General features: G+C 33.3%; 1 protein-coding gene across 3 annotated transcripts in view; it reads left to right on the top strand.

Moving 5' to 3' along the window:
* CDH18 (cadherin 18) overlaps positions 1 to 18,281 on the top strand; it is a 202,850-nt gene that overhangs the window by 24,514 nt on the left and 160,055 nt on the right. For all 3 annotated transcript variants that reach the window (XM_069492575.1, XM_069492577.1, XM_069492576.1), the window contains exon 2: positions 11,669 to 11,963. In XM_069492575.1, the coding sequence (XP_069348676.1) occupies positions 11,669 to 11,963 (295 nt within the window). The remainder of the gene's footprint in view (positions 1 to 11,668; positions 11,964 to 18,281) is intronic.

The following is an 18,281-nucleotide window of genomic DNA, read 5'->3' as shown; positions in this document are numbered from 1 at the left end:
GAGTTGCAGACTGCTCACATCATGTATGGCAGGATGGAGAGAGAGCTCACTGGGGTCTCTTCTGAAAAGACCTAAGTGCATATATAGTAATAACATTCATCCAGTGTCAGGCAGATGGGAGGGGGGAGGAGGGAATGGATATACACACACATAATGGGTGTGGTGCGCACCCTCTGGGGGATGGACACAGTTGAAGCTCTGACTCAGGTGGGGCAAGGGCAATATACGTAACCTAAACATTTGTACCCCCGTAATATGCTGAAATGAAAAAAATTAAAAAAATGATGCTATTCCCATACATGAGGGCTCTATCCTTATAACCTAATCACCTCCCAAAGGCCACATCTCCTAATGTGATCACATTGGGGGTTAGGAATTCAACATATGAACTTTAAGGGTACACAAATATTTAATCCCTAATAGTTGCCTTCCTGTCACCTAGATATTCCTGTCAAGGCTTCACAATTTTTAAGTCCTATCTCTTGAGCTGTAAATTCCAGCTCTGGAGCTGTGAATTCCAGGCATTTTTTTTGTTGTTGTTGTTGTTTGTTTTTTTGTTTGTTTCTGCTTTAGCTCTATCATTATCTCTTCACTGTCCCAAACTCATGCTGTTTTGGAGGGATTCTTGGGGGCTAGCAATAACTCCAAGGCTGATTAACCTCCTCCATCTAGTTGTGTAGAGAAGGGGTAAGGTCCCATAAAACTCTTCAGAGAATGTTGTCTTTGTTTTTTTCTTTCTTCTCTTTTTAATATGTATGTGTGCACATATGCATATTTATCTGCTATTTCCATAAATATGTATGATCCCAAGGTTTTCTTATTTCAGTGTATTATGGGGGTATAGATGTTTTGGGTACATAAATGCCTTTTGTACCATTTGAGTCAAAGTTGTAAGTGTGCTCATTGTGCAGATAGTATGCATTGTACCCATTACATGTGAATTTACCCATCTCCTCCTACCCCCTTAAACCTGCTTGATTTCCAATAAATGTTATTTCCATATGTGTACATAAATGTTGGTCAATTAGTGCCAATTTAATGGTGAGTATATAGTTGCTTGTTTTTCCATTCTTGTGATACTTCACTTAGAAGAACGGCTTCTAGTTCCCTCCAGGTTAATACAAGAGGAATTAGTTCACCTTGTTTATGGCTGAGTATCACTCCATGGTATACATATACCACATTTTATTAATCCACGCATGTATTGATGGGCACTTTGGTTGTTTCCACATCTATTTACCCAAAGGGGAAAAAAAACATTCTATAAAAAAGATACCTGCTCTCAAATGTTTATAGCAGCACAATTCACAATTGCATATTTCTTTAGTAAGCTATTAAAAATCATAGACATTTGTTTTAAAGATAGACCTTTTCCCAAAAAATTTACATAAGTGTACTTTATATGACATATGTTGGACATACAATGAGTGTATAATCTGAAGACATTTGAAAATTCTATAAACTATCCCAAATAAGATAAAGAATATATCGTAGTCAATTGATGCAGCCCTGTTCCTGACAACCACTGATTTAATTTCTCTACCTATATCTTGGTCTATAAATTTATATAAATGGTTCCAAAGTAGATGTGCTTTTTTGCATTTGGCTATTTAATTCAGCATATTATTTTGAGATGTATCTTTATGTATCACTGGTGAATTAATTATTTCCCAATACTCAGTGACTTAAAGCAACAAATATTTCATATATCACAGTTTCTGTGAGTCAGGAATTGAGACATAGCTTAGCTGGGTTCCTTTGATTCAAGGTCTCTCTCAAGGCTATGATCAAGGTGTCAGCTGGAACCACAATCATTTCAAGGCTAAATTTGCAGAAAATTTACTTCCAATTTCACTCACATGTCTGTTGGCGAGCCTCAGGCCCATGCTGGCTACTGGCTAGAGACATCACTTTCTTGACACATGAGCCTTTCCTTGGGGCTTCTCATGCATGAGAGCTTTCTTCCCTCAGAGTGAGGACTCCCAGAGGGAGAGAGCAACAGAGAGTGATAGATGATAAGAGTGAGTAAGTATGACAGAAGCCAATATCTTTTCGTAATATATTTTCCAAGGGACATCAATCACTTTTATCTTATTGCAAGGAGTCACTGTGCCCCACTCATACTCAAGAAGAGGTAATTGCACAAAGATGTAAATGTCATGAGATACTACTCATTAGAGGTAATTCCAATAGCTATCTACTGCAGTCTACCCTTGGACAGCTCAATGATACATGTTTGCCCCCCCAAAAAAAACACTTCACCCAAAGACCCCCAAGGTATCATTCCATTATAGTGTTATCTTAAAGTCCAGAATCTCATCATCTATTTCAAGTCCCAGTGTGTAGATGAAGGTTTTTAGGTATAGATAAAATGGTGAGTACATATGGTGCTTGTTTTTGCATTCTTGGAAAGAAAAATCAACCATAATGCAAAATTTCAATATTGGGTGACAGAGCAGAGAGTATGATAGCTCTAGTTGCTCACTCTGATAAGAAACACAAGAGAAGATACAGAATGAATTCAGACTTGTAACTGAGTAACTCGGACTTCATGATTTGAAAAGTTATGAATAATATATTTCCATCTTTAATGAACTAGACTGAGAGGAAAATTTGTGCACAATAGCAGACTTTGCAGATTTTTAATGTCAATGTGCAGAGTTATGTGGGCTCAATTGTGGGTTGAGTAAGCCCATTCTCTAGCACAGGAAGACTTAGTGAGACGCTCTAAACCATCATCATTGGTGTGCCCCAACTCACAGCTTTTCCCTGTCACCACTTTTTCACTCCCTCCCTGCATTTCCAAAGTGAAGATTCAATGAGTGGGAGTTTTGCATTCTGCTCTCCAGTGTTGAATTAGCTTCATCATATTTTAAAGTTTCTCCCCCCATTAAAAATTATGTTATTCAATAACTAAGAGATGTTTGGTGACATTAGATCACTCTCTGTCAAACAATACGGGTAAATCCAAAGTGTAGATGATTAACGGAACAAGTGTGATGAGAAATCCAAAAGAATTCTTGAAGAACTTTCAACTTTTCTATAGGAAAGAGAAAGAGGGTTGTAGATTGAGACTCACTGTACTTTCCCTTGGGAAAACTTCCCCTCAAGGGAAAGTGAGTTTCACCTCATGCCTCTATTTAAATATTGACTATTCTGTGAATCTGTCTCTCTTTCTTGCTCACTGAACTAAAAACTTCTTGAGGACAATGGACTTTGTCTGATTCATCTCAGCACATCACTCAATGCATAGTGGGCATGCAATTAATTCTTTCTTCCATTCAATTACATTGAATTGGATTTTAGCTTGAATAAACATGAGAACATATTGATACGGGCCAGAGCTATGGCTGAATAGAGGTGTAGAAATGATAGGATTTAGGTGAGATGTGTGAGAGATGGGCAGGAATACAAATCCAAAAATAATTTAAGAAGGAGGACATGCAGTCATTTGAGCATTAACCAGAAGTGCTTGGGAAACTTTATGCAATAGGCTGGGAGTTATAGCTAAATTCAGGAAAGAATTTAGCAAGAATGAGCATAAGAAAGAACAAATTCTTTTGCAACTCAGAATGAGAATCAAGCAGAGGTTAGAGGCTATGCATGGAAATGAGATTTTTTACCTGAGATTTTCTAATGATTCTTGCTGTTCTGACTGGGGTTTGAAACATATTGTGACTTTTCCACATAACTAGCTCATATAAAACCCAGACCCTTGTTTAATAATAATATTTATATATAAAAGTAATAGAAACACCTTTAATCAATTAAAACTATGAAAGCTGTATAAAGGGAAACTGATCAGCTCATTTTTCTGCATTTCCTGCAAGTGCCATTCTTATTTAATCTTCTCCGTCTATATGTTCATGTTAATAAATATGATTATTATAATATGTATGGAGACTTTGCTATTTATACTTCCTATCTAAATACAATCTTATAGGCCATACTATTCCACAATATGATTTTTTCAATTAATAACAAATTATGGATAACTCTTCAAAGCTAACATATCCATGTTATTTTATTGATAATTCATAATTTATCAAACAATCTGTCACTAGCCAGACCTCACAGTTTTAGATCTTTTTGCTTCTCAATAAATAATGATTATTCTTATATCAGTATCCTTGGATATGTTCTTTACTTTGCCTTTTTTCCAGGACACGAATATGCTTTTGATTCTCCTTCTACTTTCCTGGTTGCTTTTTCTCAATATTTTTGTGGTATCCTTGGCTTTTTAATTTTTAGGTACTATAGACTTTCAGACTCAGTCCTTTCCTTCTTGCCTACTATTATTGTATTTTTTATCACGTTCAGTTTCATTGTTCTAAATACCATCCTTGTGATGATGTCCCTAAGTTTGTGAAGCCAAGCAAACTTCTCTTGTGAACTCCAGACTGCATATAAAAATGACTTCTCTGTATCTCTACTGAGACCTCCAACAAAAATATCACATTTAGCATGCCCCAAATTGAGTACTGAGACCTCCAACAAAAATATCACATTTAGCATGCCCCAAATTGAGTTTCTAATCTTCTTCTTCAAACGTCCTACATCTAGATCCTTCCACATCTTAACTGATAGCAACTTCAAGTTTTTAGTAACTATGGCCAAACACCTACTATTTGTGCTTGACCTCTTATTTGTCTTATATTTCATATCCATTCCTTTGGGAAGCCTCTACTTGCTCTGCTTTCAAAATATATTCATGATTGGATAATTTCTTACCCCTTTCCCTAATACCATCTGGTCCATGCTACCATTATCAATCTTCTGCTTCCTGCAGTAGAATTTTCTCAGTTCTCTTTGTTTGAACTTTTGTTCCCCTATTTCTGTTCTCATTATTGAAGCCACAATGATCTTTTAAAGATGTAAATTGATTATAAAACACCACTCCTCAAAACTGTCCAGTGTCTCCCCAGCCCCCGCAATACTTCCCCTTCCATGGTCTAACTTTCAGTTATTTCCCTGATGTCTTCTATCTTCCTCTTCCCTGGGCTCCTCTGATCATACTGTACTTCTTGCTTTTTTGGAACCTGATAATAATATTCTTCAAATAATTATTTTCTCTTCCTGTTATTCCTGCCAGAAATGCTCTTCTCTGAGACATATATTTGGCTAACTCCTTGACCTTCTCCAAAATTTTGCTAAAATGTCATCTTTTTAATGAGCCTTATCTGATTCCTTGTGTTAAATTCTTACCAGTGGTTTAACAAATTACCACAACCTCAGTCACTGAAAACAAAATAATTATATTATCTAATAGTTCTCTATGTCAGAAGTCCAAGATATTTCTCACCGGGCTAAAATCAAGGAGTAGGCAGAGCTTTATTCCTTTCTGCAGGTTCTAGATGAGAATTCATTCTCTTGTCTTTTCCAGCTTCTAAAGGCCTTTCTCTGATTCTTCCACACACCTCTCTACCTTTCAGAACCAATAACAAGGTGCTGAAACTGTCTCACACTTTCATCTCTCTCTCTCATCCAGCTCAAATATGTTCTCCCCTTTTAAGGACGCATATGATCAGTTTGTTCCCATCTAGAGAAACCAAGATAATTTCCCCAAGGTAAGTACTTCAAAGTTTACCATATCTGTGAAGTCTCTGTTAACCAAGAAAGAAACATACCCAGAGGTTCCCTGAATTAAGACACACGTCTGCCTACCACACTTCCTTATTTAATACTGCAACCTCTCTGCACCACCCCAAGCACCTCTGCTATCCTTCTCCTTGTCTGCTTTCTCTTTCTCTTTTATTAAGTGTAGCTTTTGTCACTTTCAACGTGTTATACATTTGTCATATCTTCTGCTTTTATCTGCTTCTCTCCACTGGAATAAATGTAGCCTCTGCAAGGGCAGACATCTTTGCTTGCTTTTTTCAGTGATGTATCCAAGTACCCTGTATTGTAACTGACACATGTTGGGTCCTCCCAAAATATTGTTGGAAGAATAAACTTCTTAAGATGATTGCTGGATGAAGCAACAATCTTTCATGTTATTGACAGATGCATTTAGCAAAGGATCAATGCCATTCACACTTTCATTTTTCTCCTCTCTCTCCCTTTATATGCAATTATTGCTTCCTTACATGAATAAAAGGCTAAAATGAATAGTAATGGTAGAATTGTAATGGGGATGAAATCATAATACATTTTAATGTGTGGGCAATAGATTTGGTCTCATATTTTCTTAGAATTGAAATTTTTTTTTTTTCTCTTCTAGCTGCCAGAGCTATCTCTTTTTCAACTAGGCCCTGATTAGGAGATAAGAGGAGGCAGATTAATTTTGATAAAAATCTAGTTACGGCCGGGCGCGGTGGCTCACGCCTGTAATCCTAGCACTCTGGGAGGCCGAGGTGGGCGGATCGTTTGAGCTCAGGAGTTCGAGACCAGCCTGAGCAAGAGCGAGACCCCATCTCTACTAAAAATAGAAAGAAATTATATGGACAGCTAAAAAAAAATATATATATAGAAAAAATTAGCCGGGCATGGTGGTGCATGCCTGTAGTCCCAGCTACTCGGGAGGCTGAGACAGGAGGATCGCTTGAGCTCAGGAGTTTGAGGTTGCTGTGAGCTAGGCTGACGCCACGGCACTCACTCTAGCCTGGGCAACAGAGTGAGACTCTGTCTCAAAAAAAAAAAAAAAAAAAAAAATCTAGTTACTTCTGTGCCCTGTATTGCTCACTCTAATTTCAACTGATGGGTCACGTTTTGAAGCTTCCCAATAATTAAAAGTGAAATTCTCAACCATTGCCTAAATCCCACTTTGCTCATTTTAGCACATATGGATGAGACATTCCAAAGTTGAACTGATGAGTATGAAATTATGACGACTTCAGACCTTAGAGATATTTTTCAGTTTTTCGTCTTGTGTGTTAATAACTCCAATCTGAGATTCAGAGTCTAAATGTTAAGAAAAGTCTCATTTTCTGATCCTTCTCTTCTCTGTCTCCTCATGCACTTATTTCCTTCTCCAAGAATACACACAAATCATTTAAAAGCTAAAATTCAGTACAAGACGCCTTTGCATTTTGATGTGCTCAGTTAAACAAATACCTTATTTACTTACCCTCATCTAATTTCTTAACCCTTTGTTTTTATTTTGATTATCATGACTTTTATGGTTAAACAAATTTCTTTATTTATACTACTTTTACACAACTTTTACATATTTATTGATGCATAGTTAAAATTTGTGGATAATGTATGTCGTTTTTACAAGAAAGTGATGTGTTATTAGTTGCCAAGACTGTTATTAATTGATCTGTTTTTTCACATCACATTTCACATCAATTACTTATTAATTGTTCAATTGATTTTTGTTTCATCTGCTTATATTTTAAGAATATAACACATTTTGGAATGAAAGATGCATAATACTTTTCAATGACATGTATTCCCTATGATTTTTCACACTTTTTTCACATTGCCTTACATATTTTTATGCAACAAGTTTTGAAGATAATAATAATAGTGGAATTAACTGTGATAATTCTGCCTTTATTTTTGGCTTCCACTGAAATATTTTAAATGTTAAATTTCCTACTTAAAAAAAGTATATAAATTATGTATCCAAAAATATTATAATTTTAAGTCAGTGACCTATCTTTTTAACATAGCTTAAAGTCCTAACTAAAAGCAACTTTCGAAATTAATGGCTCTGCCACCATCTTCCTAACCTTTTAAAGTTATTCTTCCCCAAGGGATAGAATATTATTTTACTGAGAAACTCTGCATAAGAGTGAAAGCTATAAATTTTTAGGTCCTGATCCTACTGTGGTCCAGGGTGAATAAATAGTTTTCTAGGGTGAACTCATGTGAGTCACATTAGATTTCTAAGTGCCATAGGTTACTACTTAACACTATGAAAGAGGCAATTTATAACAATAATGCCAGAGAAGTGTTCCTTTTGCTTTACTTGGATGACTACATTTTCTTTTTTTTTCTTCACTCCTCCACCGCTTTTCTGCTCTCTAAAGAACAGTTAATTACCTCTATTATGTGATCAGATACACAAAGATCATATTTTCTTGATTTAGGACAATATAACTTCTGTCCTTCTGCATGAAAATATATCCTAGTTTGCAAAATCTCATGACTCTAAAAGCATATTTCCATCACTGCATGTTACAAAAATGTTCTGCTCTTGCTTTTCTTGTGATATCACTGAACTGTCTGCTAGAAAGGGTTTATTGTATATTACTAAAATCAAATTTATTTTCCAAATATTTTTACTTATTTCACTATAACTCATGGACATTTCTCTTAAATAATATAGTAACTAGCTAAGCTTACAACTCATATTTTATTGGCTACCAAATGAGTACAATGTCTATATACAGAGTGTATCTAATTTCCATATTCCATCCCAATCCCTTTCATTTGGTGTCTCATTGCTGCCCCCACTCAGAGATGACACATTTCTATCATGATTTTCTGTCTAACAAGATTATCTGTATGTAAGAGATTTCTATCCATCTCTCAAGTTTTTTTACCTCTTTTATTATTTCAGAATATTACAGGAGTAAAAATGTTTTGATTATATAATTTGCTTTTGTACAGTTTGAGTCAAAGTTATAAGTGTGCCCATCACCTGGATAGTGTGCATTGTACCCATTAGGTGTGAATTTACCCATCCCAGCTTCCCCCTCCCACCTGTTTGATTCCCACTGAGTTTTACTTCCATCTGTTCACATAAATGTTGCTCAATTAGTTCCAATTTAGTATTGAGTACATGTGGTATTTGATTTTCCATTCTTGCGGTACTTCACTTAGGAGAATGGTCCCCAGTTCTATCCAGATTGTTACAAAAGGTAGCAGTTAACCATTTTTTTTAAGGCTGAGTAGTACTGCAGGGTATACATATACCACATTTTGTTAATCCACTCATGTATTGATGGACACTTGGGTTATTGCCACATCTTTGCAATTGTGAATTGTGCTGCTATAAACATTCAAGTACAAGTATATTAAAAAATGTGCTTCTCCAGCTTCTTAAAACCCACTTATTAAACTAAATGGGACAACATAGCCAATGTTTCTGTTAGGCTCTGCCTCCCTTGCATAATGTGTGTCACAAATAGAACTGAATATTTGAGAATAGATGTGGTAGAGGAGAGTGAATACTGAAAGTGGGTCACTTTGCTACTTCATAAGTGGTTATTATCATAATCATATGAACTATTAATCAATTGGCTAAATGTTACTGTAATGGTTTCTCATTAGTGTTACATGAAAACTGATATCATTTTTATAATATTTTTATAAAATTTTATATTTTATAATATTTTGGTGTAATTTTTACTGTGTGCATAAAATACTGTATCCAACAATATAAACATTGCTGAATTATCATTTACAAATCATATTATAATCTATGTTCAAATTAGTCATAACTTCTGAAGCATTTATGCAAAATGTTTATTAATTATAATAACTTTGTAAATGTGGAGCCAGATTCATGTCTTTAAATATCAAACTATAAATTTTTTATAATTTTTATTTTATCTGAATTATTTACCAGAATTTATATAAACTGTATAATATATAAATTTTCAAGAGATACTTTAGGTTGACAACTTTACTATTTATTTTACATACTTAAACACATTCTTCTTTAAATATAATTAAATATCTGTAATATGAACCTTTAATTCAAAACTAAATGGTATCAAATTAATTTCACTAAAAATATAGAAGAGTTTTCTATATATACAATAGTAGATAAAAGTTAATTGTCATCATTGCTATGTCTTTCTAAAATTAGTTGTTGGAAGGCATAACACATTTCCCCAAGTGTGTTTTTAATTAGGTATAATTATATAATATAGATTTGTAGATTTATAATTTATTTATAACAACATAAAAATTATTCAACTATTTCACAGTTTGTTAGTTTAATGATAACTATTCCAGAAAAGGTTTTAGAAAAATTTGGTCAATGAATTTGCTGCTTACTTTGCTATATGTTCTGGTCAAGGATTGATGCAAAGTTAGAGAATGTTAATAGATTGTTCTATTGATATTTTCCAGGTGTCTGCTTCATAAATTATAAATCTTTTCTTCTAGATGCTAAAATGATATTTTAAAAGGCATCAAGAAACAAAGTACATTTTCATACATGCATACAATTGTCTCAATTCATTCTGTAGCCTTCTTTTAGTAGTCAATTTTCTAACAATATGTAAAACTTTGAAAGCTGTCATTTCCATATTTGGCTTATGTATTTTTCCTCATTTTCACTAGAGAGCTAAATAAGCATTTTTGAAATAGTTTCATTTGTTGAATCTGGCTGCATGATTTCTATCAGAATTTTGTCCCTGTTATGTCTTATATGTTTTCAAAAAATAAGTAAAATTATTCTAGATGTGCTATCATTTATGTTTCAGTTGCCTTAATTTCCCCTCCAAAATATCATTTCTTCATATTGTATTGTATTTTTCTGTATTTTATGTTTTTCAAATATCTCTAAGAGTTCAGATACTTTAAAATAAACCTTGAAATTTTTCACTTTACTGTGGCAAGCAAACCGAAATGCTATATGAGCAAGGTTGTGTTTGTTCAATGTTTCCAAGTGTCAGAAATGAGCAAAAGGTAAGTCATTGAGATTATGTGACCAAAAAGCTTTCATACAAAAGATAACTTTTCAGATCTCTTGGGTGAAATAGTTTTTTAAATATATATTTGTGATTTGAGAAAATGCTGCTATTATTTCTAGCTAGAAATGCGGCACTGGCACTCATGGAACTCTTTAACTGAATTTTGATGTTTTAAGTTATAGTAGAATGTTAAGTATGAACTGTATGAAGTTTAAAACATTTACTTATGTTTAAATGACAAAAAACAGTCTGTATTATCTTAATATGTTAGTTATCTTTCTTATTGAAGACCTCTTCTCTACTGAACTGTAACTTTTCTAATATCTATTCAAAGAATATTTGATCATTTTAATTTTGTTGACTGAGGATTTGTCTGTGTATCTCAATTAATTAAAAATTAGGACCTAGTTATTGAATAAACTATTACTACTGTTTAAAATTTGAGTTAAAGTTTCATGATCCCTAAAGAAAAGAAAATACTACTAGGATTTTTATTTCTACATCTAAGCTTTTATGTTAAAAAATTCTATTTTTCAAATTATTAAATGAATGCCTGTGTAACTTAATGACTTAAATGTGTGCCTCTTTTGAGGAAATTTTAATAATTAATTTGAGTTTCAATTTGTTGCGCCACATATTTTTATAGTCTTAAGGTTGAAATAGAATGTCAAATAATTAAAAACAAAACACAGTAATTTCACGAGTATGAAAGGCAACAATGATCTAGTGGGAATTTCTTTTCCCAATTCTATTGTTGTTAGTGAAATGTTGATTTGGTAGAATGAAAAGGGCTATTAATTATCTTATTTTTCTTTTAATAAATATTGTCTATTGATTTTTCTTAAATCACTAATGGGATCTTTTACACAAAGTATGATAGCATTATCCATATTATTACCAGGTGAAGAAAAACTGCAGAAAAATAAGTGACTATAATAACACACAGGACACTGTGAAGGGAAGAAAACTCATAGTCAAACTAAGTATTAAATTATGCATGGGGAATTTTTAGAATACATGATGTAAGGTCAGTACATAATTGTATGCTAAATTGTTCCATGTCTATTTTACAGCTGCACTCCAATTCTGACAAAGGTGATGGGTCTGTCAAGTATATCCTTACTGGAGAAGGTGCCGGGACTATATTTATCATTGACGATACCACGGGTGACATCCACTCAACAAAAAGCCTAGACAGAGAGCAGAAGACCCACTATGTGCTTCATGCCCAGGCTATTGACAGACGGACGAACAAACCTCTTGAACCTGAATCTGAGTTTATCATCAAAGTGCAAGACATCAACGATAATGCTCCAAAATTCACAGATGGACCATACATCGTTACTGTGCCTGAAATGTCAGATATGGGTAAGAAAAATAATTTTTATAGTTGACAATCAATATGTTTTTTGAAAATCCAAAAGTCATCTTTTGAAGACCAATTGTTATGTGTGTGTGTATGTATGTGCATGTGTAGAGAATTCTAGAGAAGTTTCAAAATATCTTAAGATTTTTATGGCATATGCTGTTGAAGAATATTTGGTCTATTATAATATATATTAAAATAAATTTCTGAACATGTAAGTATAGGTAATAGTTTGAGCCAAGAGAAAACAATTATAAATCGGAAAACACCTGGAGTTCTTGCTTAACTGATGTGGTTCTCTGAGCACATATTCTTCACATATATTGTTAAGAACATACCAACACATTCCTTGTGACAATTTGCACAGAAGAAAGATGATAGAATGTCTGAAGTTGTTTGCAATCTTTTAATCTTGCAGTTTATGAACAAATATTAATAGAAAGAATTGCTAATCAATACAACTTTTCAGATATTCATATGCATTTACATATCTTATTTATTTCAAATTATACAAAATCTCTGTGGCTTGTTTCGAATATCATTTTAAAGATGTGCAAACTAGCATAGAGTACATGAGTCACTTTTCCAAATTCACATATCTAGAAAATGGCCAAGGACAAATTATTCCAGGTTTGCCTGAAAACAAATCCCACACTGTAGTCAATGCATCATGATCCAGATCTTGAATTTCTCTAATGATCTAGGACTTTTCCTATGCTCACAGGTTTCTGTGGTATAGCTTTTTAATTTTATTTTTATCTCATATTATGATTTTAAAAATATAATTAAAGTTCAGTTGTGATAATACTTTTTTGACTATCTTTATGAGACTCTGAGCTTTGTAACACATTTTTGACTACAGATTTTATGTATTTAATTTTACTGCATATATATGAGTTATATTACATTAAGGTTATTATACTCACCAATCAAATCACTTTGTAAATTTGAATATATACATAAGGTTTTTAAATGAAAGATAGTAGTGTCTTTCCTTCCCACTCCAGAACTTCAGCTCATTTTAGTTGTCAGGAGCTGGGCAGATAGCTCCTGTAGCTGTTGTAGGAGCAGGTACAAAAGAGGGACTATCATCTCCGTCACAGCCAGAGTCCCAAGGGAGAAAGCAATTGCCAAACTGGTTCCCTCTGGACTGAAGTAGAACATAGAGCAGCTTCAGAGAGATTGGGGAAAGGCCCAGAATACTCTCAGGCTTATTGGTCTCCAAGGAGAGTTGAGAGGGAATTAAAGAGGTCAGCACTGTTAACCCTGTTGGGTGAGAGTTTGCATGGAAATCCAAGAACAGAATTTCCCATGCCATATGTGAAGGGACTGACAACTCATCAGCCAATCCGCACTGCCTTACAAAGGCAAAGAGTTCCTTGGCTCCATCATTTGTGGGAATGCAACTGGTAAGCTACTTCCAGGAGCTGCATAAGAGCCTCAGTGAGCATAAAAGAAACAAACATAACCACAGAGAGCAAAGCGCCACAGAGAATAAAACAGGAAGAGCAATCTTTACCAAAAGACACAGTACTGAACAATAGATCATAAGAACGCTAGAAGCTCTTTAAGGACATCACAAAGAGATTTCTGTAACTTGAAGCCATTTTTTAAACAAATAAGTAAAGAATAAAAAATCAATATATGGATTGAAGGCATGAATGGTCTCTGATTAGACCCAAATTACTGTCCTAGTATTTGAGAACAACCCAGACTGAAAGAAACAGCTAATAATCACAAAGCAAAAATATAAAATTATGGACTTGTGTGAAAAAAAGAGACGTAGAGGTCATATTCATTAGGGCTATCATATGAATAACATGTTTTCCTAGAGAACAACAACAATGACAAAAAGAACAAATGGAGGAAAAGAATAATAATATTTTTTCTTTGAGGTAAAGAATATACCGAATTTACAAATTTAATAGATTTTTCTGAGTTCCAGGAAGGGTTAATAGAGTAAGAATAAAACATAGGTAAATCCTGGTAAATTTTCTAAAGCCTACGGACAGAGAGAAAATTTTACAAACTTTCAAATTTTTAAAAATTACCTACTAGGAAAAATATATATTCACCTCATATTTACTGCTTCAAATACTGGAAGCGAGCCAAGAGTTCAATCCCATTTACAGCCTACAGTGAAAAAGCTGAAAACTGAAATTTTTTATTCAGTCAAAATTATCTGCTAGGATGAGGTAAATATTTGGAGAATGATCCAGAAAGTGTATCATACTCCTACCTAATCAAGAAAAATATTTGAGAAAATATTTGCAATTGAAAGTAGTTGAAATGAATCAGAACAGAGTCCTAAAAGCCAAGGAAAATGATAAGGAGAGGATAAAAGCTATCAGTAGTGAACTCTGAAATAAATGTGTGTGTTTGTATGTGTGTGTGTCTGTGTGTGTGTATAAACAAAGAGTTAACTGTGAATGGTTACTTTTTATGATGCAAAAGAATCCTATACAGTCTAAGAAAAAATCATGAAGTGTAAAGGCATTATTATAGCAAAGGCTATGGGGTTAAGGACTTGGGAACAAGTCAAACATTTTAAAGTTCTCATCTAGGGCTTGAGGTGGGGGATGAGAATGGGGGAACGCTAATATTCTTAAGTTCTTTTACTGAGATAAGTACTGTTGAGGGATAAAAATTAATATCTAAAAGTAGTAGAAAAAAAGGACAATACAGAATATGTTTTAAGTCTCTATACTATTCCGGTTTCAGGCAAGAGTCTATTGAAAGAATATTTTACAGCAAGCCATAGGCTGAATATTGGAAATTATATTTTAGTAATATGTGTATATATGTTTGTATAAATTAATTATTGTGGAAAAACAAATACATAAAAATCATCATAGTAGAATATAATGCACATTGTAAAATGAAGAGATAGTGAAGATGATATGAAAGCTAGTGTAGGGAGAAACTCACTTTACACTGTGTGGTTAAGAATGGGTGATAACTCTGATTGGCATCAACTCTGATTTTAGAAATAAAAAGCTAGTGATATCGTAGAGCAAAGATCAGCAAATAATGGACAGGGAGGTAAATCTAGCCTGCTATCTGTTTTTGTAAATAATGTTTTACTGGAACACAGCCACACTTGTTCATTTGAAGATTATCTACAGTAGTTTTGGTACTGCAGTGGCACAGTTGGATGGCTGGGATGAAGGCCATATGGCTGGCTCACAAAGCCTAAAATATTTACTGCATTGCCTTTTGCAGAAAAAGTTTGCCAATACCCATTGTCAGAGATTTCAGAGGATAAAACCAGAGTCAAGGGAACAATTAGAGGATAGTGTTATATTCCTGACAGACAAAGTGCTCCTCTGTGGCAGCTAGTGTTCTGTGTGCTGTCTGGACTACATACATAGACACACAAATATATAATTGTTACAAATACACAGGATAATTTTTCTTCCCTTCGGGTAAACACTGTTAGTTTTCTAACCAATATCCAGCCTTCCCCTATGTGTTACTGAGAGAACTCAGTTTTGTTGGAGAATGCAGATTTGTTGCAGCATATGCACAGGAAGTATCAGAAGGAAACATACATACACACACACACACACACACACACACACACTGTTGAAGGTGGTTACTTCTAAAAAATGTGTTGTGACTTATCTGGTATGAAAGAAGTGAATTATTCCTTATTAAATATATATTATAAATTATATATATAGGTTTATATATTATATATAATATATATTATATATTATATTATATATATTATATATAATATATATAATATATATTTAGATTTCACTTTTTATCATTTTATAAACCTATATATTTATATATAATATATATAATATATTATATAATATAATATATAATATATATTATATATAAATATTATATAATATAATATAATATATTATATTATATAATATATTATATATATTATATATAAATATATATAGGTTTATAAAATGATAAAAAGTGAAATCTAAATCTGAGATAAAAATTTTTTACAACACCAAAACTTAATTTAAAGATATACTTAATAAAGGCCAATAATAATGTAGGTATGCAACAGGATTTTTCTTACCATATAGTGTCTAAAATCATTGTTTTTGCCATCTTCTCATTAATTGGGTTTTGAATCATCGAGTCGTTTAAAAAAATCTCTCTTTATATCCATCCAGTTCTTTCTGGAAAGGGAGACAGAGTGAAGGCATTTTATGTGCTGAGAGCTGTGATAGTGGAAAGTAATAAAATGGTAAATAAAACAAGGCCACTATCTTTGAGCAGACTGCAGACATATAAACAGAAAACTTCAATATGGTATCTGATAAGCACAAAAATAGAGAAACTGTAGAGTAGGACATGGAGCCCAGCTTGTGGATTAGAGAAGACATCCTTGATGAATCTTAGACAACGAAGTAGGGTTTGTCAATTAGAAAAGGGGAAAACATGGACATTCCACAGAGAGGATGCAATGATGAAAACTACTCCTTTCTTCCCTGTGAGTTTATAGTTCAATTAGGGGTATCTGTTTGTGTGTGTGTCTGCGTGCTTTGGGGAAATAAATAGGAACATCATGCAAATGATAGATTCCTTATATAGCTTTGCAAAATATGATATGAGCATACAAAGAAGGCAGCACCAGAGACTTCCTGGGTGTGAAAGATTTTATCAAATTATAGTTTCTTATGTCTCAACAGTGCACAGTAATGGTCATGGAACCACTCCAAGTAATTGCAGTGTGCAGTATCGCCAGTGAGAAAAGTATGATGTGGTTGTATATTTCTTGTCTGTGGACAATAATCAGCAGAAAAATTCTGTGGCATTCTGGATGGTTTAATAAAGAAAGATGCAAAAATAAACTTGTTTTTGAAGCATGTTTAGTATTAATATAAGGTTTTTCTTTATCTTTTGATTTACAGAATGTAATTTTAACTGTTATCTAGAGAATTGTATTATCCTAAGAAAGAATTTTTAAATCTTTCCACTATTGACATTTTGGGTTGGATGGTTCTTTGTTGTGAGGAGCTGCCCTGTGCATTGTAGGATGGTTAGCAGTATCCCTACCCTCTACCCAGGGGGTGCCAATTTTATCTCTCCCACTACCGCCAAATTGTGATGTCTCCAGACATTGCCAAATGCCTTCCGTGGGGCAAAATTACTCTCAGTTGAGAACTACTGCCCTAGGAAACATACAAGATAAGGAAATGATAATATTTCAAAGTAGAAACATAAATTGAGAAATATATTTGTTAAATTTATAGTCACTTCCCAAGAGAATTTCGCAATGTTAGAATGATCATTCCATATACTTTATAACTAAAATATGTCCTATCTAGTGAGGTGAGCAATTGTGGTGTATAAATATTAGTTGCCACATTCAAATGCACAATAGTATAAAAGCACTGAAGAAAATCATTGAATAAAATAACATTATTTGTTCCTATAGAAAGAATAATGGTGTGGCTACTTGGAGAGTCATGCTGGCTCTCATTTTTAAAAGAAATCTCTGTTTTATAGCCTTAATTTAGAAGACTACTTGAATTATGTTGGGTGCCTAGAAAGGTACTGGAGGTTATATTATTATAATGTATATTATTAATTTTAAAAATTCATCTAAATATTTAATCAGTTTCAATAGAGTGAACATATGTAGACAGAGTGACATTATAATACTATTGAGGGCAAATGTACCCTGGATTGGTCCATAAGAGACTTGTACATATTTTTTCAATGCAAGTTTAAGATTTTTCATTTTCCTTTTTTTCTGTGATATGCAGTACATTATCATACCAGTCTTGATGATCTTTTCCATCTTCTATCAATTATTCTATGGAAGTACTTCTTTAATTTAGTTTTCTATAATTTTATCAAATGTCCAAGTTTTTCAGAAATGAGATTTAAGAAATATGAGACAATAAGTTAAAGCTTTGGTTTATCACAGAACAAAGGGAAAAGTAATCTGCTTTTTGAGTCAGCAGTCAAGTGACTATGTGGCATTTTACAAACAAAGATAGGATGAATAAAATTGTATTTGTAAATGGCATTGCAATTCTTACATGAAAAGAACATCATAAATGATTAAGATCATTCATTAACAATATTGCAAAGACATATATCATTATATTAAAAAGCTGATAACAGTGTTTGTTTTAATTGTGTGTATTAATAAATCCCTTTTCCTTAGTACAAGACTCATTTTTGTCCTTTCTATATTTATGGTGATATACCCAACTTTCTGCAGTTATAGTCTTTCACCTAGAATCAGGGGCTTGTAGTGTGAACTTAAATTTGCTTGTATTTCAGTCACTTTATTTTATTTTTTTCGAATGCTTTATATATAGAAATTGTTT

The sequence above is a fragment of the Eulemur rufifrons genome, chromosome 17 (assembly GCF_041146395.1).
Source record: "Eulemur rufifrons isolate Redbay chromosome 17, OSU_ERuf_1, whole genome shotgun sequence".
Lineage (NCBI taxonomy): Eukaryota > Metazoa > Chordata > Mammalia > Primates > Lemuridae > Eulemur > Eulemur rufifrons.
This window is presented reverse-complemented; position numbering and strand designations above follow the sequence as displayed.